This window comes from Bos indicus, chromosome 22, assembly GCF_029378745.1.
Source record: "Bos indicus isolate NIAB-ARS_2022 breed Sahiwal x Tharparkar chromosome 22, NIAB-ARS_B.indTharparkar_mat_pri_1.0, whole genome shotgun sequence".
Taxonomy (NCBI): Eukaryota; Metazoa; Chordata; class Mammalia; order Artiodactyla; family Bovidae; genus Bos; species Bos indicus.
The window spans coordinates 51,131,387-51,159,385 of NC_091781.1; the positions used below are offsets into that span (position 1 = coordinate 51,131,387).

Sequence of the window (27,999 nt, forward strand, 5' to 3'; positions counted from 1 at the left end):
GCGGGTCACCTCTGGTCCCTGCTCGGTTGGGGCGCTCCAAACAAGCAGATGGTCGCGACATGTTTCATGAGTTAAAACTCACTGATCGAACGGTTAAGGCTGTTCGGGCAGCTGGCACCCCAAGTCACTTCCGACCTCATGATGGTATCTCCACCCAAGAGTTGAGAGAAAACTCTGCACATCGTAGGCACCAAAATTTCAGACCAAATTCCGGGACAGGGTTCGGAACTAGTGGTCAGGAAGGCGGGGCATAAGAGATCTGCAAGCAGAAGGCCGAAGACAGAGCTGAGACAGCGCCCTAGAGGGAGGGAGGCGGGTGAGGGCGGTGGCCACGAAAAGGAGGGTGGGACCACGGGTGGTGAATCTCCCTGCCCGGTTCAGCACCGTGGGCAGCACTTGCGTTCTGCCCTCAATAAAGATGGCGATCATGACTTCTAAGTCGGCAGCTGCCATGCGCGATGGCCTGTGCCATCGGATTTGGAGTTTCAGGGCGGGGATGGAATGAACCATCGCAGCGGCCGGGAGCCATGTTGGAGCGGCGGGAGGCGGCAGCAGCGTCAGGGATGCTGTGGTGGGGGCGGCAAAAGCCGGGGCCGCTCGCCAAAGGGCCTCTGGCCGCGAAGTAGATGGTGCCCAGAGGGTGGCAACGGCGTGGAGCGACAGGCCTAGAGGCAGGGGACTGGGGTGGCGGCAGGGGTCCGGGTGGGGGTCCGAGCAGCGAGGCGGGCCCAAGGCCTGGACCGGGGTGGAGGACAGTGGAGGCAGTGTGGGGAAGTGGGGGGTGATGGCGAGGCGGCAGCCGTGGTGGGATCTCAGGGGGCCAACGACCCCGCTACTCCTGCTCCTTTCCCTCCTCTCTTTGTTCCCTCTTAGCCGGGAGGAGCTGGGGGACGGTGGGGGCCACGGCTGGGATCCGGGGGTAGCTGCTGCTACGGGACCAGGGGCGCGGATCGGCAACGGAGCCTTAGCTCTTTGTCCCGAGCCTCCCGGGGTCCGAGAGGACGGAGAGCCTGGCCTGGGAGTCAGGGAACCTGTCTTCGTGGGGCTCCGAGGGGGAAGGCAAAGCGCCCAAAGCGGTCGAGGGCCCCCGGAGCAGCCGGGGCTGGGAGCGGAATATGGGGTCAAGACATTTGGCAGCCGCGGGCGGGAGACCGGACAAGGACCAGGGTCTCTGTTATGCTGGCGCCCAGAGGTCTCCTCTTGCAGGCGGATAGGGCCTTTGCGAAGAGATAGTCTGTCACCAGAGGGTTTGTCCCCAGGGGTCCCAGGCCCGGAGAACAACCCTCCCTTCCCTTCGGACCTTCTGATTCGGCCCCGTGGTTCTCAGCCGGTGTCCTCTCGGAGGAATACTGGGAGAGGCTCCTCCCCAAAAGTGGGAACCACGCGCTGCTGCGGGGAACTGTGGGGACCAGGGCGCAGGGGTCAAAGCGAGAGAACAGCGACATCCCGAGCGAGGAGGACAGGCCCCCGGTCGGACCGCCCTCCCGGGGCCGTGGGATCTGGCCCCGGACTGGATTCAGCACCTCGCACAGCGAGGACAGCTCCCGAGTCTGGTTCAGCACCGCGCGAGTCTCGGACAGCTCCCGAGCCTACGCCCGAGCGCATGCGCTCCCGAGGTCTCTTCCGCCGCCGCTTCCTCCCGCAGCGCCCCGGGCCGCGCCCCCCTGGGGCCCCGGCCCGGCCTGGAGCCTGGAGAATACCCCTAGAGGGCCGGGCCCGCCCCCGTCGCGCCGCGAACCGCCACCCACAGTTTCCGCAGTACAACTACCAGGCACTAGTGCCGGAGAATGAGGCGGCGGGTACCGCGGTGCTACGCGTAGTGGCGCAGGACCCGGACACCGGAGAGGCTGGGCGCCTAGTCTACTCGCTGGCTGCGCTCATGAACAGCCGCTCTCTAGAGCTGTTCAGCATAGATCCGCAGAGCGGCCTTATCCGCACAGAGGCTGCTCTGGACCGCGAGAGCATGGATCGCCACTACCTGCGCGTGACGGCGCAGGATCATGGCTCACCGCGCCTCTCTGCCACCACCATGGTGGCCGTTACAGTCGCCGACCGCAATGACCACGCGCCGGTATTTGAGCAGGCGCAATACCGGGAGACGCTTCGCGAGAACGTGGAAGAGGGCTACCCCATCCTGCAGCTGCGTGCCACAGATGGTGACGCGCCCCCCAACGCCAACCTGCGTTACCGCTTTGTGGGGCCTCCAGCTGCGCGCGCCGCCGCCGCTGATGCCTTCGAAATTGATCCGCGCTCGGGCCTCATCAGCACCAGCGGTCGTGTGGACCGCGAGCACATGGAAAGTTACGAGCTGGTGGTGGAGGCCAGCGACCAGGGCCAAGAGCCCGGGCCGCGCTCTGCCACCGTGCGTGTGCACATAACCGTGCTGGACGAGAATGACAACGCGCCCCAGTTTAGCGAGAAACGCTATGTGGCACAGGTGCGCGAGGATGTGCGCCCCCATACGGTGGTGCTACGCGTCACAGCCACGGACCGGGATAAGGATGCCAATGGACTAGTGCACTACAACATCATCAGTGGTAACAGCCGCGGCCACTTTGCCATTGACAGCCTCACAGGCGAGATCCAGGTGGTGGCCCCTCTGGATTTTGAAGCAGAGCGAGAGTATGCCTTGCGCATCCGGGCTCAGGATGCAGGCCGCCCCCCGCTGTCCAACAACACTGGCCTGGCCAGCATCCAGGTGGTGGACATCAATGACCATACTCCTATCTTTGTCAGTACACCCTTCCAGGTCTCTGTCCTGGAAAATGCACCCCTGGGCCACTCAGTCATCCACATTCAGGCAGTGGATGCAGACCATGGAGAGAATTCCAGACTGGAGTATTCCCTAACTGGCGTGGCACCCGATACACCCTTTGTGATAAACAGTGCCACTGGCTGGGTCTCTGTGAGCGGTCCATTGGACCGTGAGTCTGTGGAACATTACTTCTTTGGTGTGGAGGCCCGGGACCATGGCTCGCCCCCACTCTCAGCCTCAGCCAGCGTTACAGTGACTGTGCTGGATGTTAATGACAATCGGCCTGAGTTCACCATGAAAGAGTACCACCTCCGCCTGAATGAAGATGCGACTGTGGGCACCAGTGTGGTCAGTGTGACTGCTGTAGACCGTGATGCCAACAGTGCCATCAGCTACCAGATCACAGGAGGTAACACTCGGAATCGCTTTGCTATCAGCACCCAGGGGGGTGTAGGTCTGGTGACGCTGGCCCTGCCCCTGGACTACAAGCAGGAACGCTACTTCAAGCTGGTGCTAACTGCATCTGACCGTGCCCTTCATGATCACTGCTATGTGCACATCAACATCACAGATGCCAACACTCACCGGCCTGTGTTTCAAAGTGCCCACTACTCAGTGAGTGTGAATGAGGATCGACCAGTGGGTAGCACCGTGGTGGTCATCAGTGCCTCTGACGATGATGTGGGTGAGAACGCTCGCATCACTTATCTCCTGGAAGACAACCTGCCCCAGTTCCGCATTGACACGGACTCAGGGGCCATTACCCTGCAGGCCCCCCTGGACTATGAAGACCAGGTTACTTACACACTGGCTATTACAGCTCGGGACAACGGCATCCCACAGAAGGCAGACACTACTTATGTGGAGGTGATGGTCAATGATGTGAATGATAACGCTCCGCAGTTTGTGGCCTCCCACTACACAGGGCTGGTCTCTGAGGATGCCCCGCCTTTCACCAGCGTCCTGCAGATCTCAGCCACTGACCGGGATGCTCATGCCAATGGCCGGGTCCAGTACACTTTCCAGAACGGGGAAGATGGGGATGGAGATTTTACCATTGAACCCACCTCTGGCATTGTCCGCACCGTGAGGCGGCTGGATCGGGAGGCGGTGCCAGTGTATGAACTGACTGCCTACGCAGTGGACCGAGGTGTGCCCCCACTCCGGACTCCAGTTAGCATCCAGGTGACAGTGCAGGATGTCAATGACAATGCACCGGTCTTCCCAGCTGAGGAGTTTGAGGTGCGAGTGAAGGAGAACAGCATTGTGGGCTCGGTGGTGGCCCAGATCACTGCGGTGGATCCGGATGAAGGCCCCAATGCTCATATAATGTACCAGATCGTGGAAGGGAACATCCCTGAGCTGTTCCAAATGGATATCTTCTCGGGAGAGTTGACGGCACTCATTGACCTGGACTACGAAGCTCGCCAAGAATACATAATTGTTGTGCAGGCCACATCAGCCCCTCTAGTCAGTCGGGCCACTGTACACGTCCGCTTGGTTGACCAGAATGACAACAGCCCTGTGCTCAACAACTTCCAGATCCTCTTCAACAACTACGTATCCAACCGCTCGGACACCTTCCCCTCAGGCATCATTGGACGCATCCCAGCTTATGATCCAGATGTCTCTGACCACCTCTTCTACTCCTTTGAGCGGGGCAATGAGCTGCAGCTGCTGGTGGTAAACCAGACCAGCGGAGAGCTCCGACTCAGCCGCAAACTAGACAACAACCGCCCACTGGTGGCCTCCATGTTGGTGACTGTCACAGGTGAGGGGCGGGGGTTAAGCAAGTGAGCCAGTGACCTTAGCCTGTCAGGTCCTCAGGGCCCCCCACAAGGCACTTCAAAGAGGGGTTTCCAGACTTTCCAAGAATCCCTTAAGTGCTGCGTTCCTGCACGCCACAGGATCTGCCATAGACCTCCCAGGTTAGGGTCATATAGTCTCTGCTTAGGGTCTTGGACAGTCTCCACTGAACCCCGAAGATTCTAGGGCGTTATGAGCAGACCTCATAAAGACTCTTAAACTGCTTTATTTAAATAATTACTTTTTTAAATTTCTTTTTGGCTGTGCTGGCTTTCTTTCAGTTGTGGCAAGAAGGGTCTACTCTCTAGTTTCAGCATGCAGGCTTCCCATTGCAGTCATTTCTCTTGTTGCAGAGCGTGGGCTCTGGGGCACTTGGACTTCAGTAGTTGAAGCACAGGGGGTCAGTAGTTGTGGTTCCGGGCTCTAGAGCACAGCTCAGTAAGTTGTGGCACACGCATTTGGTTGCTCTGTGGCACGTGGGCTCTTCCCAGATCGGAGATCAAATTCCATTTGTCTCCTGCATAGGCAGGAGGATTGTTTACCACTGAGCCACCAGGGAAGCCCAAGAACCGTCTGCTTGTTAATCTAGGGATTGCTCTCCTCCTTCTGAAAGGCTGGAGTAATGCTCTGGATGTCCCAGGAAAAGCCAGCATCATACCCCTGTTCAGATGAAGCGTTACTTTGGGTCCATTCTGACTCTCAGCCTGTGGAGAAGAGGGAGGCCAATCGTTTAGTGGTCGGGAACAGCATCTTCCCTTGGCAGCTTCAGACAGAGAGCAGACCCATATTAGCCTGGCTGCTATCGATGGGGCTGACTGAGCCCCTGCCCATTGGGAGAAAGTCTGGAGATCCACTTGTCTCTTCTGCAGCCGTGGACCAAGGCTTTTACAAACTGTTCCCTCAAAGGAGAGTGCGGGTGGGAAAAGCTCTTGCAGGCCTAAATACAGGAGGCTGCAGGGGTTGGGACAGACTTTACCAGTGCTTATTCTCCAATTCTGAGGCATAGGACTCCTGGCACTGCCAAAGAAGGCACATCTTCATTCATCCCTCAATTCCCTGGACAACAAACCCTGTCGGCCACCCAATGTGTGGAGATGAGGCATATAAGCACCTCATCCTCATTTCTGAGGGTGGCCACTGAAATTGCAGGACCCAGGTCTGGGGTGATGGGCAGCTTGCTGATCCAAGGATGCTGCGGAGGAGGTCAGGGTCCAAGATTCTCTTGGAGAGAAGGAACTTGCTGACCCAGGGTTCTGGGAGATGCGGTTGAGTGGTCACAGGCCTAGGGACCCTTCTAGTGAGCTGGGAAGACAGTTGGATAACCAGAGATAGGGAATAGGTGATCCCTCACCTGGAGGATATTCTCAGAGGGGATGTTTTGCTAGTTCTGTAGTGCTGGGGAATGGGAGGAAAGAAAGTCAGTCATCAGTGGCCTTTGCTCCTCTTTCTATCCTGATTGGCCTGCTGACCATAAACCTGGGGAAGGGTGGGTTACTGATCACTTAGGGACCATCTTGTGTGCTGTTGGAGGAATGACCTGCTGACCCATGGGCACTACTGGCGGGCAGAGAGTGGGTGGGTTGATCCCTGGCTCAGGCCATTCCCCATGCCGGAAGGAGGGGACAGGAAACAGTACCTTGCTGACACCTTGGTGCAGAGAGAGTTGGTGATCATAAGCCGAGACCCCCTTGTGTCCTGGTAAGGTCAGCCCACTAACACAGAGGTGCTGGGGGACTGGGCCAGTAACCCTCCTCTGTCCCTGGGAGGGGCGGGCGCTGACCCCACACTGACCTCCTCCCCCATTTCCACCGGCAGATGGGCTGCACAGTGTGACGGCCCAGTGCGTGCTTCGCGTGGTCATCATAACTGAGGAGCTGCTGGCCAACAGCCTCACCGTGCGCCTGGAGAACATGTGGCAAGAACGCTTCCTGTCGCCACTTCTGGGCCACTTCCTGGAAGGCGTGGCTGCGGTACTTGCCACCCCCGCCGAGGACGTCTTCATCTTCAACATCCAGAACGACACGGACGTGGGGGGCACCGTGCTCAACGTGAGCTTCTCGGCGCTGGCGCCCCGCGGGGCTGGAGCCGGCTCTACAGGCCCCTGGTTCAGCTCCGAAGAGCTGCAGGAGCAGCTGTACGTGCGCCGCGCCGCCCTGGCCGCCCGCTCGCTGCTGGACGTGCTGCCCTTCGACGACAACGTGTGCCTGCGCGAGCCCTGTGAGAACTACATGAAGTGCGTGTCGGTGCTGCGCTTTGACTCCTCTGCGCCCTTCTTGGCCTCCGCCTCTACGCTCTTTAGACCCATCCAGCCCATCGCAGGCCTGCGCTGCCGCTGCCCGCCCGGTTTCACGGGAGACTTCTGCGAGACGGAGCTCGACCTCTGCTACTCCAACCCCTGCCGCAACGGCGGCGCCTGCTCACGGCGTGAGGGCGGCTACACCTGCGTTTGCCGGCCGCGCTTCACGGGTGAGCGGGGCGCGGGGCTGGGGGAACAGGAGGCAGAGTGGGGGGCGGAAGTCAGTGCTGAGCATTGGGCATCACTCTTGAGCCACCCGGGGTCAAGTTGGGCGCGGTTATTCCAGAAGCGGTAGAACCCGGCAGAGAGGGAGTCTAAAGCCGCGAAGAAATAAAGGTCTTGGCTGGGCCAACCCCCTGGTGGCTCAGATGGTAAACAACCTGCCTGCAGTGCAGGAGACCTGGGTGGGGAAGATCCCCTGGAGAAGGGAATGGCTACACACTCCAGTATTCTTGCCTGGGAAATTCCACGGACAGAGGAGCCTGTCAGGCTACAGTCCATGAGGTCGCAGAGTCAGACACCACTGAGCAAGCATCTAACAGTTTAACTGGGCAGAGGAAGAGGAAGGGGCGTGACCCTGGGGAGGGGCATGGCCGGAAGGGGAGAGAGGGCAGGGTCTGGTATAATAGGGGCATGCCCACAGCGAGCGGGACTTTTGCATCTTCTTGGCTCTCACCTGGAGATCGTGGCCTTCGGAGGGGCGGGGCCCGCTGGAGCCGGGGGCGGGGCGTGGTCTGACCCCGCCTCTGCCGCCGACTTGACCCCCCTAGGCGAAGACTGCGAGCTGGACACGGAAGCCGGACGCTGCGTCCCGGGCGTCTGCCGCAACGGGGGCACCTGCGCCAACGGGCCGGACGGCGGCTTCCGCTGCCAGTGCCCGGCGGGCGGTGCCTTCGAGGGTCCGCGCTGCGAAGTGGCGGCGCGCTCCTTCCCACCCAGTTCTTTCGTCATGTTCCGCGGCCTTCGACAGCGCTTCCACCTCACGCTGTCCCTCTCGTAGGTGCTCGCCCGCATCTGCGCGCCCGCACGGGGTCCCCACCACCTCCAAGACCCGGGTTCCTGACTGCCCCCATCCTGGCGTCCCATGGGACACCGCCCCCTCCCCGCCCTCCCTCATCACTTCCTCCCTCACCTAGCCTGGGTGGGCTCCCTCAGACCTTCTTGTCACAGGGATGGTGGGTGTGAGGAGGGGGTCTTGCTTGTGACGGGCCCCTCCCCAACCCCAGGTTTGCCACGGTGCAGCCCAGTGGGCTGCTCTTCTACAACGGACGCCTGAACGAGAAGCACGACTTCCTGGCCCTGGAGCTCGTGGCTGGGCAAGTGAGGCTCACATATTCCACCGGTGGGTGCCCCCGCCCCGTGGGTCAGTGTAGGGACGAGGGGGTGCATGTGTGGGGGAGTTGGCTGGGGGTGGGGTGTGAACCCCCCAGGCCCTCCTGAACATGTAGCTCCACCCATGCCCAACAGACCACTTTCTCTCTCCATGAAGGCTGTGCTTCTCCCACGTGTCCAGAGGCACTCTGGTCCGGCCAGTGTGGCCACCAGCAGGGGGACGTTATCTGATGCATCCAGGGTCACCCTGGGAGTAGCTGTGCTTGCATGAGTGGGTAGGGGGAGGGGAGGCCTCACAGCTCTAGACCAGCCTCCATACACAGCTGCCTTGCAGGTGAGTCCAACACAGTGGTCAGCCCCACGGTTCCAGGGGGCCTCAGTGACGGGCAGTGGCACACAGTGCATCTGAGATACTACAACAAGGTGGGCACCACCCTCGGCCTGGGAGTTCGGGGAAGGGGCTGGGATACCAGGTTCTGGGATACCAGGTGACCCCTGGGGGTCCTGTTGAGTGACGTGCCAGGTCTCTAGCCCCGGACAGATGCCCTGGGGGGTGCTCAGGGCCCCTCCAAGGACAAGGTGGCTGTGCTGAGCGTGGATGACTGCGATGTGGCTGTGGCTCTGCAGTTTGGGGCTGAGATTGGCAACTACTCGTGCGCGGCTGCCGGCACGCAAACAAGCTCCAAGAAGTGAGCTCCCCAGCCCCTGAGCCCCAAGCCCCCTGCCTGCCAGAGCCCACCCCACCTTCCCAATACTGCCTCCAAACTCTCCACCCTTGCCCAAACCACCAGATTTTCCTTTCCCCACTCGAATGCTGAAACCCCACTTCACCTTAGCCCCCATCTCTGTGTTCTACCCCAGACTCCCCTCTTGTACACATTCCCCCAGGCACCCACTCTCCCAAATTCTCTACTCTCTTGGTCTTGCTAATGCCCCACAGCCCCACCTGACCCCTATCACCCCCCCAGCCACCCTTCTGGCTCCCTTTTTCATCCTCATCTTCAACCCCAGCCCCTTCCACCTTTCCCCAGACCATCTGCCCATCAGAAACTCTCCTTTGCACCCCCACAACTGAAGTCAGGCCCTAGTCCTTCCTCAGCCTGATCTTACCCTCCCCATTCAATCACCTTACCCTCTGAGTCCTACCCCCTCCATTTCCTATCCCCTCCCCCAACCCAGGAGCAAGCCTACCCTGGCCCCAGTCCCACCAATGACCTGGACCCCTGACCCCCAGGTCCCTGGACCTGACAGGCCCTCTGCTCCTGGGGGGTGTCCCCAACCTTCCCGAGAACTTCCCCGTGTCCCACAAGGACTTCGTTGGCTGCATGCGGGACCTGCATATCGATGGCCGCCGAGTGGACATGGCGTCCTTTGTCGCAAACAATGGCACCGTGGCAGGTAGGCCACGTCCCCATCATAGGGAAAAGGTGGAGGGCTTTATGGATGGACTCAAACTCTGACCACCTCCTTGTCTCCTTTTCTGGCAAGCATTCTGCTGCAGTCTGGCCTTTAGGACCTGAGTCCAACCAACTCCACCCCCTGCAAGAACATGGGGCTGAGGTCTTGGGCACTTTCAGCCCCCCAGGCCCTGTATTTTGTCCAGCGCTTGTGCCCTCTCTCGTGTTCTCATGGCCTCCATGTACTTTTCTCTCTCAGGCTGCCAGGCCAAGCTGCACTTTTGTGACTCGGGCCCCTGCAAGAACAACGGCATCTGCTCAGAACGCTGGGGTGGCTTCAGCTGCGACTGCCCGGTGGGCTTTGGAGGCAAAGACTGTCGGCTCAGTGAGTGGGCAGCCCGGGGCAGGAAGGGCCTGTGGAGTATAGCTTCTGTTCTCAACGTGAGGCCTGTGACTCTGCTCCTTTTACCCCCCCCAGCTATGGCCCATCCCCACCATTTTCGTGGCAACGGCACACTGAGCTGGGACTTTGGAAATGATGTGGCCGTGTCTGTGCCATGGTACCTGGGGCTGGCGTTTCGGACGCGGGTGAAGCAGGGGGTCCTGATGCAAGTCCAGGCTGGGCCACATAGCACACTCCTCTGTCAGGTGCGTCTGCCCTCCTGAGCCCTTCCCTAGACCCCAGCTCTCAATCTTTGAGGCCACCAGCTCCGTTCCTGTGGTTTCAGGCCTGTCCCTGGTGGCTCAGATGATAAAACATCTGCCTGCAATGCAGGAGACCTGCATTTGATCCCTGGGTGGGGAAGATCCCCTGGAGAAGGCAATTGCAACCCACTCTAGTGTTCTTGCCTGGAGAACCCCATGGAGACAGGAGCCTGACAGGCTACAGTCCATGGGGTCGCAAACAGGACATGACTGAGAGACTAAGCGTGCGTGTGTGTGCGCACACACACACACATACACAGCATACTTCTCTACTAGGAGCACTGATCATACTTGACCCTGCTCTCGACCTTGGCCCTTGACCCTCTTCCCTATCATATCCTCTGCAGGTATAGCGTCCCAGCCTAGCTCTCCCCTGCCACCTGCACTAATCCATGACCCCTGCCCCTTAACTTTACTCTCAGAAGCATAGAGTGCCCTGGCATAGGGCCCTCCATGCCAAATATAGCCTGTCCCTCTTGTACTGACCTCTGCTCTTCGTGACCCCACCTCCTGACACTCCTGGCCCCTGCCCAGTGTGGGGCTCTGACCCCAGGGCTGTGCCTCTCTGCCCGCAGCTGGATCGGGGGTTGCTGTCTGTAACAGTGACCAGGGCCTCAGGCCGGGCTGCCCACCTCCTCCTGGACCAGATGATAGTCAGTGACGGCCGGTGGCACGATCTGCGGCTGGAGCTGCAGGAGGAGCCAGGTGGCCGGCGGGGCCACCATGTCCTCATGGTCTCATTGGACTTCAGTCTCTTCCAGGTCTGACTTCTAACCCTGGGGTGGTCCATTCTCAGCCTTCCGACCAGACCCACCTCATCAGAACCCCACTCAGTCCAACTCCTCTTCTTCCGTCCACTGCACATAGTCTGATGTTGTCTCCCGAGTCCCCCTCCTCACGTCCTTGCTCTAAGCCCATCCTGCTCCGCCCTCCTCATGTCAGGGAGGCTATGCAGATTTCTGGCCTGGTCTTGGGGTACCTCTGTAGCTAGCACTTTGCCAAACTTCTTCTGGTCTCCTGATCGTCCCAGCTCAAAACCATGGAATTTCAGGGTCTATTCGGGGTCCAGGAGAGAGGGCCCAATCCAGAGCCCAGCTCTAGACTAAACCTTCCTGTCATTTATCCCCTGTGCTCCAGCAGGTCCTCTGTACTCGGGAGCATCTCATGCCCAGACCAGCCCTCTGGTCCAGACGTCCAGAGCGTGGTGCAAGGCTAGGATAAGGCCAAGGCTGCCACTGGGGTAGGGCAGGGGTTCATCGGTCCCCCCTCACCGTGCTGACTGTCCCCTTCCCCCAGGACACTTTGGCAGTGGGGAGTGAGCTGCAGGGCCTGAAGGTAAAGCGACTCCATGTGGGAGGCTTGCCCCATGGTGCTGAAGAGGAGGCTCCTCAGGGTCTGGTTGGCTGTATCCAGGTGAGGGTCAGCGTGCAAATACGAGGTGGGGCCTTAGGGTGAATGGTCAGAGCTCAGGGGTGCCTTGAGACCCGAGATGCTGCATTCACCTGGAGGTTGGTGTAGGGGTAGCGGTGACCAGAGCCATCAGAGACAGGTCAGGCCCTTCTGTGTTGTTGGACGTGAGTGCAGCTTAGATGATCAAGGGCCATTAGAGGCCTATGTCAGGGAGAGCATAATTAGGGTTCTCATGGGGGCACTAAATGGGAATATTGGATCAGGGTTTAGGGTACCCACTCCAGCATTCTTGCGTGGAGAATTCCATGGACAGAGGGGCCTTGCCGGGCTACGGTGCATGGCGTCACAAAGAGTCGGACACAACCGAGCAACTAAGCACACCGGGGTTTGTAGGGAGATTGCATGTCAGGGGTCACGAGACCATGTGGGTGGCTCTGCTGGACTCGGGGCTGAGGTGCTCTAACATGGGTCTCACCTTGCCGCCTGTGCCCGTAGGGAGTATGGTTTGGCTCCACGCCTTCGGGGTCCCCAGCCCTGCTTCCCCCAAGCCACCGGGTGAACGTGGAGCCTGGCTGTGTCATGACCAACGCCTGTGCCTCTGGACCCTGCCCTCCCCACGCTGACTGCCGAGACCTCTGGCAAACCTTTTCCTGTACCTGCTGGCCAGGTGGGGCCTGGGTGGGGGCAGGGTGATCTGGGGCTCATGGTGAAGACTGGGGGACCTGGAGAGGAGGCAGGCGCTGAGAAGGACAGATGCCTTCTTCCTCCCATGCCTGTGGCCAGTGTCCTCAGCTCCCTGACCCAACCCACAGGTTACTATGGCCCGGGCTGTGTGGACGCCTGCCTCTTGAACCCCTGTCAGAACCAGGGGTCATGCCGGCATCTCCCAGGGGCCCCCCATGGCTATACCTGCGACTGTGTAGGTGGCTATTTCGGGCACCACTGTGAACACAGGTAAGGGGCTGAGGGCTGAGGTGATGGAAAGAGTTGGAGAGGGTTGGGGAGGGTCGCTGAGCTATGGCGGAGGCATCTCACCTGGCTCTCCACCGCAGGATGGACCAGCAGTGCCCGCGGGGCTGGTGGGGGAGCCCGACGTGCGGCCCTTGCAACTGCGATGTTCACAAGGGCTTTGACCCCAACTGCAACAAGACAGACGGGCAGTGTCACTGCAAGGTGCACCTGGCCCCTGGCCTTTCACCTGTGCTGTAGCCATTCTGTGATGCTTGCTGACCTCTGACACAGCCCCTGACCCCTTACCCCTACCCTGTGACCTAACTGCCACCTCTTGTCCTTGACATCTGACCCCTCCCTTATATTTCCCTTGAGGCCCGTCTTCCTTCTGGCCTGTGAGCACTGTTCTGCCAACCCTTTGCCCTTGATTCCACCCACTCCCCAGGCCCTGACCTGAAATCCTCACCTTAAGCCCTGACCCCTGACCTCCGGCCCCTGACCCTGTCTCAAACAGGAGTTCCACTACCGACCTCGGGGCAGTGACTCATGCCTGCCGTGCGACTGCTACCCAGTGGGCTCCACCTCACGTTCCTGCGCCCCCCACAGTGGGCAGTGCCCCTGTCGCCCAGGAGCCCTTGGCCGCCAGTGCAACAGCTGTGACAGCCCTTTTGCAGAGGTGACAGCCAGCGGCTGCCGGGGTGAGCAGGCTCCACGTGCAGCAGGCTGGCTCTGGCATGTTGCCCGCCAAGTCCCATGGCATGCTTGGCTCTCTGGGTAGGGGCTCTGGATGGCTTCTTGTGCTGCCCAGGGGCTCCCACATTGGCCCCAAGTATTTTGATGGCCTGTCACAGAATCTGATGGGCCAGCTCCCCTGAGGCCAGCAGCAGAGTGGTAGGCAGTGGGCCTGGGGTAGGTGAGGGGTCAGCGGATGTGGCCATCCCTGGCCCCAACCCCTGGCTGCCTGCCTCACTGTCTTCTTCCTCCCTAGTGCTCTATGACGCCTGCCCCAAGTCCCTGAGGTCTGGTGTGTGGTGGCCGCAGACCAAGTTTGGCATCTTAGCCTCAGTGCCCTGTCCTCGGGGGGCCTTAGGTGAGTACGTGGGGGACAGGCATATTGCTGAGGGTGGCGATTGGCCTGTCCTCTGACCGCTAGAGCCACCTCTTTTCCTGAGTTGGTTGGCCTTGTTCCTGCCAAGAGGTGGGAGCTGGGTGGGGGGCGACATTGGTCCCTCGTTACCTCTTCGTGGCTCTGGCTCCCTCCCCCTGACCCTCACTGAGCCTCCGTCTGTTTCTCTTGGCTTCTGGGCAGGATTGCGGGGTGCAGGTAAGGGGTACGTGTTTGCTCAGGTGCGCTGCCCCCTCCCACTGCCAGAGCTTTTGCAGACCCCTCCTGCTGCCTGAAGTCCCTGCAGACCCCTCCCCACTGCCTGAGGTCTCTAAAAGCTCCTCCCAATTGCTTGAAGTCCCTGGAGGCCCTTCCCCACATACACACTTCCTAAGGTCCTTGTAGACTCCTGCTCAGTTCCTCAGCTTCCTGCAGGCCTCTTTCTACTGCCTGAGGTCTTGAAAGACCTCTGCCCTCCATTGGAGGACCCCACAGATTCCTCTCCGTTGCCTGAGGTCCTTACAGAACCCTCCCCGCTGCTTGAGGTCCCCACCACGGCTGGACCAAAGCTGTCTCGTGTGCATGCTCCTGTGCGTGTTTCCCTGTGCCTGCGCACGTGTCTATGTCTGTCTTTTGGGAAGGGGTCTCTGCGTTGAAGTCAGTGTTCCTCTTGCTGGTGGCGACAAGCTCTCTTAAGGGCCAGGTCAATTTCATTCAACTTTCATTCCAGTCTCACAGATTAGAGAGAGATGGCAGCAAAGTCTTTGGGGAAGTTGAATTTTGTGTGGGAATTTTGATCCCCACCCTATTTTGGTCACAAAATTCTACTGGAAAACCTGGATGTCTGTGTGTGTGTGTGAAAGAGAGAGACGGGGGGGAGCATTGTGTGTCTGTGTGTTTGTCCTGGGTCACACAGCATCTACTTGTGTGTAGGTGAGAGCATTGGCTTGTGTGTTTGGGTGCACATGCACACACACACACACACACACACACACACACACACAGGGTTTCCCTGATAGCTCAGCTGGTAAAGAATCCGCCTGCAATGCAAGAGACCTGGTTTGATTTCTGGGTCGGCAAGATCCCCTGGAGAAAGGATAAGCTACCCACTCCAGTATTCTTGGGTTTCCCTGGTGGTTCAGTTGGTAAAGAATCCACCTGCAGTGTGGGAGACCTGGGTTCGATCCCTGGGTGGGGAAGATCTTCTGGAGGAGGGCATGGCAGCCAACTCTAGTATTCTGGCCTGGAAAAATCCCCAAGGACAGAGGAGCCCGGTGGCCTGCAGTCCATGGGGTCGCAAAGAGTCAGACACGATTGAGCGACTAGCACACACACACAGTCCCGCCCTTGTGTTCTCCTTTATGTCATGGCTGTTCGAAATGGTCCCCAGACCTCTAGGAATTGACTGATAAGCGCCTGGGGCCCATCTGGGCTGGGGATTGGGTCTTCTCCATCCTGGGGTGCAGCCATGGATGCCTACTCCCTGGTCCCTGCATCAGAGCTTCCTCTGGGGTAGAGGAGGGTGCTGTGGTTGCCTCCTCAGTGAAGGGGTCCAGGCCCCAGGACTGATCGAGGGTCACCTGCTTTCAGGTGCGGCCGTGCGGCTGTGCGACGAGGACCAGGGTTGGCTGGAGCCTGACCTCTTCAACTGTACCTCCCCAGCCTTCCGAGAACTCAATCTGCTGGTGAGACTGCCTGCACCTTGCCCTGCACACGAGACTGGCCCCAGCAGTGGCCCTGGCCCGTCTCCCCAGGCCCGTGGCGGGCCCTACACATCATGCCCCAGCCCTTGACATCCTGGGCTTTTCTGTGTAGTCCTTTAATCTGGCCAAACCCTTCTTCCCATGAGGCTTTTGAGAAAGGCCCAAGAGACCACAGATTGACCGCTTCTTCTTTATCCGGCAGCTGGATGGCCTGGAGCTGAATAAGACGGTCCTGGACACGGTGGAGGCCAAGAAGCTGGCTCAGAGGCTGCGGGAGGTGACCGGCCACACCGACCACTACTTCAGCCAGGACGTCCGAGTCACTGCCCGCCTGCTGGCCCACCTGCTGGCCTTTGAGAGCCGCCAGCAGGGCTTCGGGCTAACAGCCACACAGGATGCCCACTTCAATGAGGTGGGGCCGCACCTGGGGCTCCTGATTCCCTGGCCCCAGACCCCTGCCCCCCAGCTCAGGCCCCTCCTGATCCCCGGGAAGTGAAGCTCATGGGCTCTTTCTCCCACCTTGTCCACTCCAGACCTACTCCCTGCCTACTGGGGCCCCCCTAAGCACCTGGCCAGACCCCTCAGGTACCCCCTCACGTGTCCTTACCTGGCTGGGCCCGCTTTCACCTCCCTCCTCCCAGAATCTGCTGTGGGCCGGCTCTGCACTGCTCGCTCCAGAGACCGGGGACTTGTGGGCTGCGCTGGGGCAGCGGGCCCCCGGAGGCTCCCCGGGCAGCGCCGGGCTGGTGCAGCGCCTGGAAGAGTACGCAGCCACGCTCGCGAGGAACATGGAACTCACGTACCTGAACCCCGTGGGGCTGGTGACACCCAACATCAGTATGTGGAGGGTGGGCTGGGGCAGGGGGCTGTGAACTCAGACCCGGAGGTCCGAGGGGTGGGGGCTGTGGGTGGCAACATTAGTGGCTCAAGACTGTGCTTGGCAGGGACGCAGGCTCTGCGCTGGTAGCCAGGAGGCCATATGGGTGCTGGGACTTGGGTCCAGAGTCGGGGGAGGCGGGAGGGGGAGATCCCTCAGCACAGGGTGGAGATCCTTGCTGGGTCTCACCCCTCTTCCTCTGGGGCAGTGCTCAGCATCGACCGCATGGAGCACCCCAGTCCCACCAGGGGGACTCGTCGCTACCCTCGTTACCACAGCAACCTTTTCCGGGGCCAGGATGCCTGGGACCCTCACACGCATGTGCTGCTGTCTTCCCAGGCCCCACGGCCATCCCCCGCTGAAGGTGAGAGGTCACCCCTGGGCCAGGTCTCGTTTCCCTGCCCAACCCCTGCCCAAAGCGGAACCCTGCATGGCCCTCCTGTCACTTCTCTCTTTGCCCAGACCCTCCCCCTCACTGCAAATGACCTCTGACAGGCCTGGATACTCAGGATTCAGCCCCAGGGGCCTGTGAGTTCTTCACTGGCACCTGCTCCCTGCACTCCCTGGTTCTGGACCCTCAGGGAAGAGATTCCCATGCTTGATGCTGGCTCCGGGTCAGAGCTGGGTCTGTGGGTGCTTGGGGGTCAGAGGTCACTGACAGTGGCTCCTCCCCCTCCTCCGGCAGTTCTGTACCCCAGCGGCAGCAGCATGGAAAATGCCACCACCTCGAGCATGGCACCCCCACCAGCCCCTCCAGAGCCCGAACCCGAGCCTGGGATCTCCATTGTCATCCTCCTGGTTTACCGCACCCTTGGGGGGCTGCTCCCTGCCCAGTTCCAGGCCGAGCGCCGGGGTGCCAGGTATGAGTAGAGTTACCCCCAGGCCTCTCAACCCTGGGCTGCCTGCTCGCTCTGACCCAGCTTAGAACCACCCCCCACTTATGGTGGACAGACAAGCAGGTTCACCATCATCCAGAGACGCGCCTGGCCACACTCCTGCTCTGCGAGTCTCATCCGTGCCGGGCTCCGCCGTGTCAGTGTGTCTGGGGGACTAGATAGACACAGAGCCACAGCTGGGCCAGTCACATAAAGGATACAGGAGCCAGCCAGACAGGCAGACTGGCCTATGGAGATGGGCTGACCGAAGGGGGCCAGCCGGGGGCATGCAGGGAGACACAAAGTCTACAGCTGCTTAGGCTGCAGGCTCCAATGTGAGCAATGGATCCAAAGCCCCTCAGCTGTAATTCTGCAGAACCAGGCCATGGACTCCTGGTGTTGAGGCCACTCAGTGGAGGCTGAAGGAGTTCTCAGAAACAACACCCAGCCCAGGGTGCCCCAAGCTCTGGGCAAGGGAAGACAGGGAGGTGGGCAGTCAGCTTGGGAAGGCTGGCGGCATCCAAGCTCAGGTGGGGTGTCTCCTCAGGGTTCCCCAGAACCCAGTTATGAACTCCCCGGTGGTCAGTGTGGCTGTGTTCCACGGACGCAACTTCCTACGAGGTGTCCTGGAGTCCCCTATCAGCCTGGAGTTCCGCCTGCTACAGACAGCGAATCGCAGCAAGGCCATCTGTGTGCAGTGGGACCCGCCTGGCCCGTGAGGACCTCCACTCTGGAAACCCTTGGTCCCCCTGGTAGCCCCTGGGAGGCCCAGCCTGCCCCTGGGGCCCCCACCCATGCCCCTGTGCACCCAGACCCATGAGGAATGCGGCTCCCGAACTCCAGGCGCCCGCGGCCCCTCCCAGTGCCTCTCATAAACCCCTGCCTGGCGACGGGGCTCTCCCCCGAGGGGATGGTCGGTCTGACTGCGCTGTGGCCACAGGGCGGACCAGCACGGCTTGTGGACTGCACGGGACTGTGAGCTGGTGCACAGGAACGGATCCCACGCACGGTGTCGCTGCAGCCGGACAGGCACCTTCGGGGTCCTCATGGATGCCTCCCCCCGTGAGGTGGGGCTGGGTTCGGGGAGCTGAGGGAGTGGGAGGCTCAAAGGGCAGGGGTGCCTGACCGTCCCTGCGACCCTCCCTGTCCCCGCAGCGGCTGGAGGGTGACCTGGAGCTTCTGGCGGTGTTCACCCACGTGGTCATGGCAGTGTCCGTGGCTGCGCTGCTGCTGACCGCGGCTGTCCTGCTGAGCCTGCGCAGCCTCAAGTCCAACATGCGGGGGATCCATGCCAACGTGGCTGCCGCCCTGGGGGTGGCTGAGCTCCTGTTCCTGCTGGGGATCCACAGGACCCAAAACCAGGTGCAGGGGCCGGGTTGGGGGACCCGTGTGCTGCTGACCTCATATGGCCCAGGAAGGCGGAGGGCGCCAGAGTGCATGGTCAGAGGTCAGGGGTGCTCAGTCACTTTGGGGCGGGATGCTGGGGTAGGGTGCGGTGGTTGGGGGTTCAGAGGCGGAGTGAGGCGGAGAGGTCCTGACGTCCCCCCGACCCCCACCAGCTGCTGTGCACCGCGGTCGCCATCCTCCTGCACTACTTCTTCCTGGGCACCTTTGCGTGGCTCCTCGTGCAGGGGCTGCACCTCTACCGCATGCAGGTGGAGCCCCGCAACGTGGACCGCGGCGCCATGCGCTTCTACCACGCCCTGGGCTGGGGCGTGCCTGCCGTGCTGCTGGGTGAGGGCCTTGCTCCCTGGCCTGTCCAGGCCTGTGACCCCTGACCTCCATCCATCACGTGGGCTGACCCCTGCCCCTGATCGTGACCCTAGCCTCAGCCCCCTGTGCCACTTGTTCAGGGAGGAGCCTGCCCTGCCCCCACCCCAGCTTCTCCCCGGGTACGTGAGAGGGTTGGTCGGCAGCTCTGGAACACACCCCCTCCATCCTGTCCCTTCTCCTCTGCAGGCCTGGCCGTTGGCCTGGATCCCGAGGGCTACGGGAACCCTGACTTCTGCTGGATCTCCATCCACGACCCCCTCATCTGGAGCTTCGCTGGCCCTGTCATCCTTGTGCTCCTGGTGAGTACCCTCTACTCAGTCCCGCCTTGTGCTCCCCTCAGTGGGATGGGATAGGAGGTGGCCCTGCAGCCAGTGTGGTGGTATCGGCCAAGGGGTGCCAGGTGGCAGTCTGCAGGCTTCCTGGGCTCAGCCTCCTTTTCTGTTCCTGCCCAGCTGGCATGGAGATGGCAGATGTGGGGTCACAAGCTCGGCTGCTCTCCCTACCTGTCTATCTCTCCATCTCTATTTTTCCATCCCTCTCTGCTTCCCTTTGATGGACTTCCCTTGTTGGACTTTGCCAACAAAGGTCTGTCTAGTCATGGCTATGGTTTTTCCAGTAGTCATGTATGGATGTGAGAGTTGGACTATAAAGAAAGCTGAGCATAGAAGAATGGATGCTTTTGAACTGTGGTGTTGGAGAAGACTCTTGAGAATCCCTTGGACTGCAAGGAGATCCAACCAGTCCATCCTAAAGGAGATCAGTCCTGGGTGTTCATTGGAAGGACTGATGCTGAAGCTGAAACTCCAATACTTTGGCCACCTGATGTGAAGAGCTGACTCATTTGAAAAGACCCTGATGCTAGGAACGATTGAAGGTGGGAGGAGAAGGGGATGACAGAGGATGAAATGGCTGGATGGCATCACCGTCTCAATGGACCTGAGTTTGAGTAAACTCCAGGAGTTGGTGATGGACAAGGGGGCCTGGCGTGCTGCAGTCCATGGGGTTGCAAAGAGTTAGACATGACTGAGTGACTGAACTAAACTGTTTCCCTATCTCTGACTTTTTCCATGATTCTAAGCTCCTCTGTTTCTTCTTGGTTATTATGTGTGTGTCTGTATATCTGTGTATATTTCTCACGGGTTCTGCCTCTCTGTCTATGAGTCTCAGTGTCTTCTGTCCCTGTCTCTCTGTTTGTCTCTCACTCTCTCTGTCTCTCTCTGCCCTGCTCCTGATCCACATGTCTGGCTGTGGGTCCAGATGAATGGGACCATGTTTCTCCTCGCGGCCCGCACATCCTGCTCCACTGGGCAGAGGGAGGCCAAGAAGACCTCCGTGCTGTGAGTTAGCTTGTTGGGGGAGTGGGGGATTTTCAGAATGGCAGCCCTCTCCTGGGTGGGGTTGGGGGGCTTCCTGGAGCACCCCTGGTTCAGGCTGGGCTCCAGATTCTGGGTAGGGGGATGAAGTCACCCTTTATCCCCTAGCCAGCCGTCCCTCTCTGGTACCCTTGACTTACTTTGGCCCCACACGTCTGTCTCCACCCTGCTGTCTCTCCAGTCTCCCAATGCCTGGATGGCTCACTTTGCCCTTTGCCTTGCGTGTTTGCATGTGCCTTCCATGCTTTCTCTCATGCCCCGCCTCCCAATTCCAGTCGGCTTTCCCCATGTCCCCTCGCGGCTCCCTGAGTACTCTCCTGGTTCCGCCTGTGACCTCCAGACTCCCCTAGTGCCCTCCTGAGAACCCCACATTTCCGTGTGAGTTCCTTTCCCTTCACATCCCCGTGTGTCCTCCCATGTCCCCCACTCGAGCCCTGCGTGACCCTCACGTGTCCTGTCCTTTCATGTTCCCGCGGCAGGACCCTTCGCAGCTCCTTTCTGCTCCTTCTACTGATCAGTGCCTCCTGGCTCTTTGGCCTTCTCGCGGTCAACCACAGCATCCTGGCCTTCCACTACCTCCACGCTGGACTCTGTGGGCTCCAGGTAACCCTGACACCGCCCCCCTGACTCTGGACCAGATGGGGCTTCGGTAGGGTGGGGCCCGGGGCCTTAACCCCAGGCCTGGAGCTGATGCCCACCCGATGATTGACAGCTGACTGCTGCTGAGCCTGGACTGGCCTTCATCAGTGCTGAGGCTCCTGGCTGCTTGCTGGTCCACAGTGACCTTCACTGACTCCAGTCACTCATGACTTCTCACTACTTCTGTTGCCTTTCCCTCATTCCCTTACTGGGTCCCCCTGGGGCCTCCGCACAGCCTCACTCTCATCTGCAATGACTGATCCCACTTGCTGACCCTCATTGACTTCCACTGGCCCTAGCTGACCCCCTCACAGCCCTGCTCTGACCTCTCATGGCCCTCACTGTCTCCTCTCTGATCCTCGCTGACCCGCAGGGCCTGGTGGTATTGCTGCTCTTCTGTGTCCTGAACTCAGACACCCGGGCTGCCTGGACACCAGCCTGTCTGGGCAGGAAGGCAGCGCCCGAGGAGGCCAGGCCGGCGCCTGGGACGGTGAGGGGCCCTCCGGGCAGAGGAGTTGGGGTAGGGACCCCGGGAGGCCAGCGTTGGAGGCTTCCCCAGGGCTGGCTCACGCGCCTGTCCCCTCCACCACCCCAGGGGCCTGGCGCCTACAACAACACGGCCCTCTTTGAGGAGAGCGGCCTCATCCGCATCACTCTCGGTGCCTCCACTGTCTCCTCGGTGAGCAGTGCCCGGTCCGGGCGGACCCAGGACCAAGACAGCCAGCGGGGCCGCAGCTACCTCAGGTGAGGGCAGGGCCGCCTCGTGAGGGGGCATACGGCCCGGGGCTGGCATTACCGGGTCCTTGGGCTGGCTCCACCCGTCTTGGCCATCTGTGCCTCTGCTCTGCTGCCTCTGCCCCAGTGTCTTCTGCCACACACCCAGGGGTACCTTCAGAGCCATACCGTGTGCGGCTGGCTGGGTACTCACAGGTGCCCTGCTTCCAAAACACCCCGTCACATCCCTCTTTGATGGGGGCTCCTGCGTTTCTAGGGACAACGTCCTGGTTCGACATGGCTCGGCTGCTGACCACACTGACCATGGCCTCCAGGCTCACGCTGGCCCCACTGACCTGGACGTGGCCATGTTCCATCGAGATGCTGGTGGAGGTGGGGGCCCGGGCCAGGGAGGAGGGACTCAGAGGGTCTCTCCCCCGTTCCCCTTTCTTCTGCCCCCAGGTGGGAGCAGCAGCTGACAGGGCTGGGGCAAGCTCCCCTAAGGTCGCAGCTCCAGGAAGCACCTACCCAGACAGCCCCAATTCTCCTGGCCATGACCCAGCCCTCCTGTTCCTGCCTCCTACTCCAAGCTTGCCCCGAGTTCCCAGAGCCTCCCTCAAGACCCCCACGGCCCTCACCTCCCCCGGCCACTGCCGTGTGTTCCTCCTGACCTTCCCCCCTCCAGGCGCAGACTCCGACTCTGACAGTGACCTGTCCTTGGAGGAGGAGAGAAGTCTGTCCATCCCATCCTCAGAAAGTGAGGACAATGGCCGGACACGGGGCCGTTTCCAGCGTCCACTCCGCCGGGCAGCCCAGAGCGAGAGGCTCCTTACCCACCCCAAAGGTAATAGGACCCCTCTGACCCCATGGGTGACCAAGAGATACCCCATATTCCACTTGGGTGTGAACCCAGGAGCCCCGCTAGCCCCTGAAGATTCCTGGGACTGACTTTGGGGTCATCGTGGGGTGCCCCCACACCTCTCCCCATCCAGCCTCTCACCAGAGCTCTGCTGGCTAGAGACCCAGAAGGGGCCCAGGCAACAGATGAGCAAGGTCAGGGACATTACAGGGTGATGTGCCATCCCTCCTCTTCCCTGAGGGGTGGGGTTCAGCCTGGTCTTCCTGACCCCTCAGTCATCAGGTTTCCCCACCGCCAGTCTCTGTCTGTCTCAAGTCAAGAGTAGGGTGAGCTTATCAGTCCCTGGATGGTTCCATGGATCTCCGAGAGACACCCTCCTATTCCTACTGCTGCTGCATCAGCGAAGCCCAGATCTCAGGCATCATTAGGGTTAGGGGGCCACGGAGTCCGGATCGCGGGGTTGCCAGACCCTGCGGTGACTCTTGTAATCGACCCTGGCTCCGCAGACGTGGACGGCAATGACCTCCTGTCCTACTGGCCAGCCCTGGGGGAGTGCGAGGCTGCTCCCTGTGCTCTGCAGACCTGGGGCTCTGAAAGGCGCCTGGGGCTGGACACCAGCAAGGACGCAGCCAACAACAACCAGCCCGACCTGGCCCTGACCAGTGGCGATGAAACCTCCTTGGGTGGGGCCCAGCGCCAGAGAAAAGGTATGGAGCCCTCCGGGTTTCCCTGGGGGTCCAGTGGTTAAGGCTTCGCCTTCCAATGCAGGGAGTGTGCGGGTTCGATCCCTGGTTGGGGGAGCTAAGATCCTACATGCCCCGGCCGAAACCAAAACAGAACAAAAGGCTGACTTTAGCCTGTGCTCCAGGGACCCTGGGAAGTGGCCAAGCCCTGAGCCAGCGGATTTCATCCTCTTAATCCAAACAGCCTCACAGGGACCCTGAGGACTTATCTCCCTTGTGTGGGGGGTTCTGCTCCTCTATGCTGCTTCACGGTCCCACGGGACAGCCCACTCTGGCCTGAGACGTGCTTGCCCCACAGAGACCCCAGGGGCCACTCTTGCCTTGACTCATGGGATTCCTCCCTGTCCCCCTGGAAGGTTTCTTCCCCTGGTCGTGCTTTCCAGGGGTCCCAAGGGGTTGTCCTTGTCCCAGCTCAAGGGGGTCTCTGCCTCTACTCCTGCGTCACCCCAGGGACTGCTCCTGCCCCAACCCTGGGATCCCTGCCCTTTGACCCTGACCTGGGGGCTGCTCCTCCTCTGATCTTGGGGGATGATTTGCCCCTACCCCCACAGCAAGGGGACCACCTCTCTCCTGAGACCGTGGATTACTGCCACCTCACTCTTACCCCTGTCCTGCAACCTCTCTGTGATTCCCAGGAGCGGCCTCTGTACCCTTTCCCCAAATGGTTTCTGCCCCCAAGTCTGTGTCCCAGGGATCCCAGACGCTGCTACATCCCTAGCCCCAGGGGAGTTCCTGGCCTTCAACACACTGTCCCCCGCGTGTTCCTCCTGCAGGCATCTTGAAGAACCGGTTGCAGTACCCGCTGGTGCCACAGACCCGAGGCGCCCCTGAATTGTCCTGGTGCCGTGCTGCCACCTTGGGCCACCGTGCAGTGCCGGCTGCCTCCTACGGTCGCATCTGTGCCGGTGGGGGCACCGGCAGCCTATCGCAGCCCGCCAGCCGCTACTCTTCCCGAGAACAGCTGGATTTGCTCCTGCGGCGGCAGCTGAGCCGTGAGCGGCTGGAGGAGGCCCCCGCCCCGGTCCTGCGTCCCCTGAGCCGGCCAGGTTCCCAGGAATGCCTGGACGCTGTGCCAGGCCGCCCGGAGCCCAGGGATCGGGGAAGCACCCTACCACGGCGGCAGCCACCCAGGGACCACCCTGGTGCCACGGCGGGCCGCTTCGGGTCACGGGATGCGCTGGACCGAGGGGCACCCTGCGAGTGGCTGCGCACGTTGCCCCCGCCCCGGGGTGCCCGGGACCTTGACCCACAGCCCCCGCCTCTGCCCCTGTCTCCCCAGCGGCAACTCTCAAGGGACCCCCTCTTGCCATCCCGGCCCCTGGACTCTCTGTCCAAGCGATCGAACTCAGGGGAGCCGCTGGACCACGCGCCTAGCCGGCACCCCTCACGAGAAGGCCTTGGGCCACCCCCGCAGCTGCTCAGAGTCCGGGAAGCGCCCGCCAGTGGCCCTAGCCACGGACCCTCCACAGAGCAGCTAGACATCCTCTCCTCCATCCTTGCCTCCTTCACCTCCTCGGCTCTCTCCTCCTCCGTGCAGTCCTCAGGCACACCCTCGGGCCCTCACACCACCCCCACCCCTTCTGCCACTGCCTCTGCGCTCGGACCCTCCACGCCACGCTCCGCCACCTCCCACAGCATCTCGGAGCTGTCTCCCGACTCAGAGTAAGTGGCATCCAGCCACCTGCTCACACCCCTGTCAGTTTAGGGCAATCTCCTATGCACCCTGCCCTATATTCCGCCACCAGATGGGGTGGGGTTTGGCAGAGGGCGTGGGCTGCCCTGGGCTCGGTGCAGCCAGGGAGCCATGGGCAGAGGGCAGAAGTCTGGCAGTGAGCAGGGTGATAAGCAGGAATGGGTGGCTATGTGACCTGGGCCTGCACCTCCTGGATGCAGGAGGTGAGTCAGGTACCTTCCGAAGGGCTTGAGCTCCTGGAGGGGGAGGGCAGGAGGTAGCCTGGAACATGGAAGGGGAAGGCAGGAGTCTCTGCTTGGGAACTTTGCTTAGGGTGGAGTGTGGATACGGAGAAGTCAGACGTAGGGGCAGGCTTGGAACTTCAGTTTGAGAGTAAATCATTCAGTCTCTTGCTCACTCAGTCGATATGCATCTCCTCCTACCTGGAGGCACTGTGGGGTGGGCCACACAGGAATTGAGCTGGGACCTGGTGCATCTCTGGCATTTGTGGGGTAGAGAATTAAACTGGGTACAGGAGTCAGAGAGGGAGTGGGGAGGAGCCAGAAAGGACCAGGCCTCGGAAGCCGAAAGTGGAGCTGAGTTTTAAGGAGGAGGAACAACTAGGCCAGGTTCTGTGGAGGTCCATAGGGTGACAAAAGCCTTCGGAGGGAAGGAGACCCTGGGACTGGGGAAGGAGACCATCAGAACCTGAGCAGACATCGGGGGGGGAAGACAGGAAGGAGAGGGTGCAGGAGGAGGTCTGAGGTGCCCAAGGCTCTGGAAGGGGGTGGGGTGAGGATGAGGGAGCTGGGAGCACCCCCTGGGCCCTCCTGCAGCCTAGCCTTGAGGTCTGACTGTTGGGGAGGGCTGGGAGGACTGAGCAGGGGTTCAGGCTCTGGACTCACACTTGACCTCTCTGAACCTGTTTCATCATCTGCAAAATAGGCCTGTGGTAGCAAACTTGTTGAGGTGCAGAGATTAGGGAGATTTTTTTTGGGTCAGGTGTTTAACAGAACCTGTACATAGTAGGTGCTCACTCAGTGCTTAGAGAAAAGACATAGGTGGCAGCCAAAGGCCCTGGCTGGGGAGTCTGAGAGGTGAAGGTGATGGGGGAGGCGGCCCGGGTCAGGAATGGTGGGGTGTCCAGGGGGACCTGACTCTCAGCAACTGCCTTCCATCTCCACATTCAACTCCGCAGAGTTCCCAGAAGTGAAGGTCACTCCTGAGGAGCGGCTGAGCAGAAGAGGACCAGCGGGGAGCAATGGAGGATCTGGGCTAACAAAAGTGACTCCAGACTCGGGACTCAGCCTCCCACAGCCCCGCCCCCAGCTCTCCCTTTTGCTGCAGCACTGACTGTCCATGCTCATCTGTGAGCGTGTGCAAGTGTGTAACAGGCGCGGGGAGTGAGGGAGCCGGGGAAGGACTTTTATACATTTTGTACCTTTGTAACCAGAGAGATATGCTTATGTTATTTTTCAGCTTTTCTGTCTCCCGGGGTTCTGAGGCTGGGCTGGGAGGGGGAGGGGGACAGAGGGGAAAGAGGTACAGAGTTTGGGCCCATTTGGGTCCCTGGCAAATTATTGGCTCTTTCCTCTCATCTTAACGGGGAAGATTCAGACAGGAGGGGTAAATGCACCCCCACCCCCCATTCCCTGGTTGATCTGCATACTGTCGGGGCCCCAAGTGCAGAATTAATCTTTGCTTTTGCTTGGATGTCCCACAGGGCACACTTTGGGGACTCGGGGAGGGGGGGTTGGTCTTGAAAACGGGTCCTCTGACCTCCTCACAGGGGCTCGCTCATGCTGCCCCTCCCCGTGGATGTGTGTGTTTATTATGCGGAGTCCCTGCCACTTACTGCCTTATGTCCCAGGACTGATGCTGTGGGGCGCTGGTGGATGAGCAGATGTCATGTTTACAGATCTAGGCTTCCCTTCTCCCACGGGGAGGGGCTCAGGCCTCTATTCAGACATTCCTTCAGAGGGTGGATGGAGTCCTCGCAACCCCTGCCCCTGCCGCGTACAAATGTCGTGGTGCCATTTGGTTCCCTGACACTGCCCCCTGCTAGGATTTATTCTGAAGGGTGATGTCGGAGGGGGAGAAAAGGGAGCAGAAACAAGGGAATTAAAGACTCAGAATGTAGGTGCCACTGCCTCCCATGTTTACAGGAGCCTCCCTGGCCCCAGGCACCCGGGCTGCAGGAAGTGACTCAGTTCCATCACTCCTTGATTCCCTTGTAAAGGGAAAAACGACTGTTAGGACCCAGTTCACAAACTCTCACTTTTTTTACTTCCTCTCCTGTCCAGAACTGGGGGCTTTGACATTTTGTTCCTTTGTTTACAGGTCAAGAGTTTAAAACAGTTTTTACACTTTGTTTACAGTTTAAAACTTTGTGAACTTTTACACTTTGTTTACAGTTGAGAATGTTTTGTTTTTTTCCCCCTTTGTTTACAAGTGAAAGGTGGAGAAAGTGGGAGAGGGGCTTGGAGGACCCACCTGTGAGGACCCTGAACCTGGCCATCTTGAGGGCTTTCTAACCCCCTAGTCGTCTCAGGCCAAAGGTCAGCCCTGAGTCCCCTGTTGAACAGCAGGCCCAGAAGGCCCAGTGGTAAGTGTAGGCATCTTCTTACCACTAGGAACTGCAGCCGTGCAGGGCTGTGGAAGGTCTGTGCAGATACCCACCTCCTTCACGCATACTCTTGGGAGGCAGTTTTTAAGGAGATTAAAAGTTCTACTTTACTGACTGGTGCCAAATCCCGCCAGCCAGGACCCCAGCTCTCCTTACCCAGAGTGACCCCAGCCCTTGAAGGGTTGAAGGGTCTGCTGTGGGGAGAGGGGGTTGTCCTTGCTATGTCCTAGGTTCTGTAGCTGCCCCTCTCTGGGAGGGGGAGTCCCCCCTCCAGCCCAGTGGCTCCTTTTCCTGTCTGTGTAAATTGTTCCGTGAAGCCGCGCTCTGTTTTGGGAATAAACTTCTATAGAAAATGGTTATTGCCTCATTCTCTTTGGGGATGGGGGAT

At 60.3% G+C, this 27,999-nt stretch overlaps 1 protein-coding gene across 2 annotated transcripts; it reads left to right on the plus strand.

The window, feature by feature from the left end:
- Positions 1-733: 733 nt before the first annotated feature.
- Positions 734-27,966, plus strand: CELSR3 (cadherin EGF LAG seven-pass G-type receptor 3). Of its 2 annotated transcripts, XM_070776724.1 has the most exons (36): positions 734-4,526; positions 6,377-7,027; positions 7,628-7,853; positions 8,084-8,199; positions 8,524-8,612; positions 8,721-8,878; positions 9,424-9,587; positions 9,846-9,971; positions 10,065-10,234; positions 10,867-11,052; positions 11,588-11,704; positions 12,197-12,368; positions 12,514-12,655; positions 12,754-12,874; positions 13,167-13,350; positions 13,641-13,742; positions 13,962-13,976; positions 15,348-15,442; positions 15,663-15,872; positions 16,102-16,297; positions 16,546-16,701; positions 17,023-17,197; positions 17,760-17,927; positions 18,153-18,279; positions 18,368-18,574; positions 18,772-18,946; positions 19,172-19,284; positions 20,243-20,322; positions 20,838-20,961; positions 21,371-21,487; positions 21,593-21,741; positions 21,989-22,104; positions 22,397-22,555; positions 23,077-23,277; positions 24,087-24,975; positions 26,184-27,966. In XM_070776724.1, the coding sequence occupies exons 1-36, from the start codon at positions 785-787 to the stop codon at positions 26,209-26,211; spliced, it is 9,966 nt and encodes a 3,321-aa protein (XP_070632825.1). In that variant the 5' UTR covers positions 734-784; the 3' UTR covers positions 26,212-27,966. The 2 variants fall into 2 exon arrangements, with proteins under 2 accessions (XP_070632825.1, XP_070632826.1); XM_070776725.1 differs by lacking the exon at positions 13,962-13,976.
- The last annotated feature ends 33 nt before the right edge of the window (positions 27,967-27,999 follow it).